General features: G+C 51.7%; 3 protein-coding genes across 3 annotated transcripts; 2 read left to right on the top strand and 1 right to left on the bottom strand.

Annotated features, from left to right (window-relative positions):
* Positions 1 to 599: 599 nt before the first annotated feature.
* Positions 600 to 1383, top strand: PV06_11911 (uncharacterized protein; the record flags this gene model as incomplete). The annotated part of the gene is made up of 1 exon (XM_016413657.1): positions 600 to 1383. A coding segment is annotated over one exon (692 nt), but the record flags the coding sequence as incomplete, so codon positions are not given.
* Positions 1384 to 1823: 440 nt separating this feature from the next.
* PV06_11912 (uncharacterized protein) lies at positions 1824 to 2935 on the bottom strand (the record flags this gene model as incomplete). Its single annotated transcript, XM_016413658.1, has 2 exons — positions 1824 to 1894; positions 1956 to 2935. One exon carries the CDS (start codon positions 2933 to 2935, stop codon positions 2645 to 2647), a length of 291 nt encoding a protein of 96 aa, XP_016255963.1. The 3' UTR covers positions 1824 to 1894; positions 1956 to 2644.
* Positions 2044 to 2523, top strand: PV06_11913 (uncharacterized protein; the record flags this gene model as incomplete). Its single annotated transcript, XM_016413659.1, has 3 exons — positions 2044 to 2181; positions 2249 to 2434; positions 2500 to 2523. The coding sequence occupies 3 exons, from the start codon at positions 2044 to 2046 to the stop codon at positions 2521 to 2523; spliced, it is 348 nt and encodes a 115-aa protein (XP_016255964.1).
* Positions 2936 to 2993: the final 58 nt, after the last annotated feature.

Here is a 2993-nt window from a genome sequence, read left to right on the forward strand (position 1 = left end):
GATGTGCTCTTTTGCCTCGCACCGTTTAGCCGTTTAAGCGTGAGAATATGTCAAGGTTGTCATTGGCTGGACGAACGGCACCCGAGAGTCTGAATTCTTTTAAACTAAGTGCATCCTTTCTCATGAATGGTCTGGACGGTAATGATCTGCGAGAAAGAAAGAACGACAAATGAGTGGAGCAACATACCGAAATGAGCGCACATACCGCTCAGGGATTCTTGGGCCACGACCGAGGAAGATGTCCTACCTTGACTTCACTTCACCCATACGCCTTGGTGTCTTCCCTTCGTGCCCACAAAGATAATGTCGCACAGTTACAACATACGAGATCACATAGGCAACCGTCTCGTCCATGACAAGGCCCTCGTGAATGGAGTCAATATACATTACTGCATCGGCGGCCCAGCAGATGGACCTGCCGTCATGCTTGGTAAGGGGAAACCAGCCGCATAAAATAAATATTATGTTCGATCTTCTTGACTGACTGACGAGGCATACAGTTCATGGTATTCCCAAGACAATGTTCACCTTCCGAAAAGTGATCCCGCACCTCACGCCAAAATATCGCGTCTGCGCTGTCGACCTCCGCGGCCACGGCGACTCAGAAAGACCTGTTTCCGGCTACGACTGTGGAACCATGGCCTCAGACCTGATCGGCGTGGCCGACGCCGTCGGGTTCGCGAAGTTCCGAGTGATCGGTGAGGACTGGGGCGCGGCGTATGCGTACACGTTGGCCGCGACGTACCGGGAGCGCGTCGTGGCGCTGGTTTATCAGGAGATGATCCTCCCCGGCCTAGGTTACGAAGAAGGATTCCACGCAAAGGGTGGGACAGAGGAGCATGAATTGAAGCTATGGGACACTCGGACGCTGTGGCACCTTGTTTTCTTCAATGTTCCTGACTTTCCAGAAATGTTGATGACGGGCCGCGAGCGGGTATTCTGGACGCAGTGGATGAGGAGTGAGATGCGCGATCCGACCGCCCTGACGCAGGAGGATATCGATGAATACGCCGGATGGACTGAACAGCCGGGAGGACTGAGGACGATCTGCGAAGTGTATAGAGCTTGCGAAAGGGGGGCTCAAGTCAACAGGGCATTGATGGGGACGAAATTGGATATACCTGTTCTCGCTGTGGGAGGAGACTTCTTCTTCGGGGAGGTTCCTAGGAGACAGATGGAGAGAGTGGCGACGACCGTCAAGGGTGTTGTTATCCATTCGGGCCACAATATTGCGCTTGAGAAGCCGCAGGAGTTGGCAGAGGCTTACTTGGCATTTCTGGAAAATACTTGACCTGTGCCTTTCTGCCTTTGTTGCATGGAATACTGTTGCATGTCCTACAAAAGCTCGCAGAGAAGAAGAAGAACTTTCCTATACCTACCTAGGTATCTAGTCCCTTTCGGGTCTATGTAGGTATCCCTGTCCTCCTCCCCGTCCTTCCGCCTCCGCCTATCCATTTCGTCTCCTATCCCCTGGATCTACTACTTCCCCGTACTGCTCCAAGCTCTCCGTTGCCACGGCTTAAATCGCATGAGGACCCCCACGGGGCCCAGAAAGGGGTTTCCGGGGGAACTTGGATCAACGGTGTTGGTTCTCCGTAAATCGCCCCACGCTCATCCTGGATGGCAACACCACTGTGTCAATCGACAGGATCGCAAGCTGTTTATGTGATTGGTCAATTCAGGCTCGATTGCAAATGACCCGAGCCTAAACGCTCAAACGCTTAAACGGCATTGCATTGGGAGCGCTTCGGCCGCAGAATTGGGAACTTGATCTCGTCCAAGAACGAACATTCTACCATAGGTAGACAAGCCTGCTATCCCACTTCCTTGCGGCTTTGATTGCGGGGACGCGAAGAAAGTCATGATGAACGTACATCTATTGAGACCTTGATTGCTATATCTTCATTAATCCTCAATTTCCGGGGTACTTCCAGGAGCTACAGTACAACTCTTACCTTTTCACTCGTCTGCTTCACGGAGCCTCGACTACCTACCTATACTTTGGCTTGCAAATCCAGAGGTCATTGCCAAATACCGCCCATCATGGGCACAAAATTCTGGGAAAAGATGTCTGGTGCCCAGCTAACCTTCATGGTGTCTTTGTTCATCTCGTTTGGTTACTTTTTCGAGGGTTACAATCAAGGCAACATGGGCTTCGTCAACACCGCACCCAGCTATCAGGTACGTTCCTGAAAACACTTCCCAGTTTATTAGTCTCGGCGTGGCGACAACACTGACACTATGCTAGCGTCTCATGGGCGTTGACAACAAACTGGGGGTGCTCGACCCAACAAAGGAAGGCGGTATTGTTGCAATCTACTACATCGGAGGCATCATAGGAGGCTTTTGGGGTGGTCAGGTCGCAGACAAATATGGTCGCATCAAGGCCATGATTGTTGGATGTCTTTGGACTGTTGTCGGAGGATCACTTATGGTCGGTTGTCACCCACTTCAACCTACCTACACATTCCATTGTTTGGCTCACAGCTTATCTCATAGACCGCTGCCCAAAATCTCGCCTAGATGTGCTGCTCTCGTATTATTGCTGGTGTTGGAGTCGGCTTCTTCATCACAGTCATTCCGACGGTACGACAAACCTTCCTGAGTTTTTCTCCTTGTTTGCATATACTGACTCCGATCTCTCTCAGTGGTCAGCTGAAATCTCTAATGCCAACACTCGTGGCGAGACTTTCTCCTGGGTGTTCGTGGCCAACTGTGAGTCATCTTCTGCCACAAGATTTGGTCCATGGACGCTGATATAATGCCTTTGCAGTTGTGGGTATCTTCGTTGCATATTGGGTCGGCTCATGCTGGTCAGTGTGTCAGGATGCTCCCCCCCAAGCACCCGCGTCCTGATCTCCCGGACTTGCACCTCCAGCTCTTCAGCCTCCTTCCATCGCCCTTGATTCCAATAGGTCAAGGCCAGGTTGTTCATGCTGGTCAGTGTGTCAGGATGCTCCTCCCCAAGCACCCGCGTCCTGATCTCCTTAACC

The sequence above is a fragment of the Exophiala oligosperma genome (genome assembly GCF_000835515.1).
Source record: "Exophiala oligosperma strain CBS 72588 unplaced genomic scaffold supercont1.118, whole genome shotgun sequence".
Lineage (NCBI taxonomy): Eukaryota > Fungi > Ascomycota > Eurotiomycetes > Chaetothyriales > Herpotrichiellaceae > Exophiala > Exophiala oligosperma.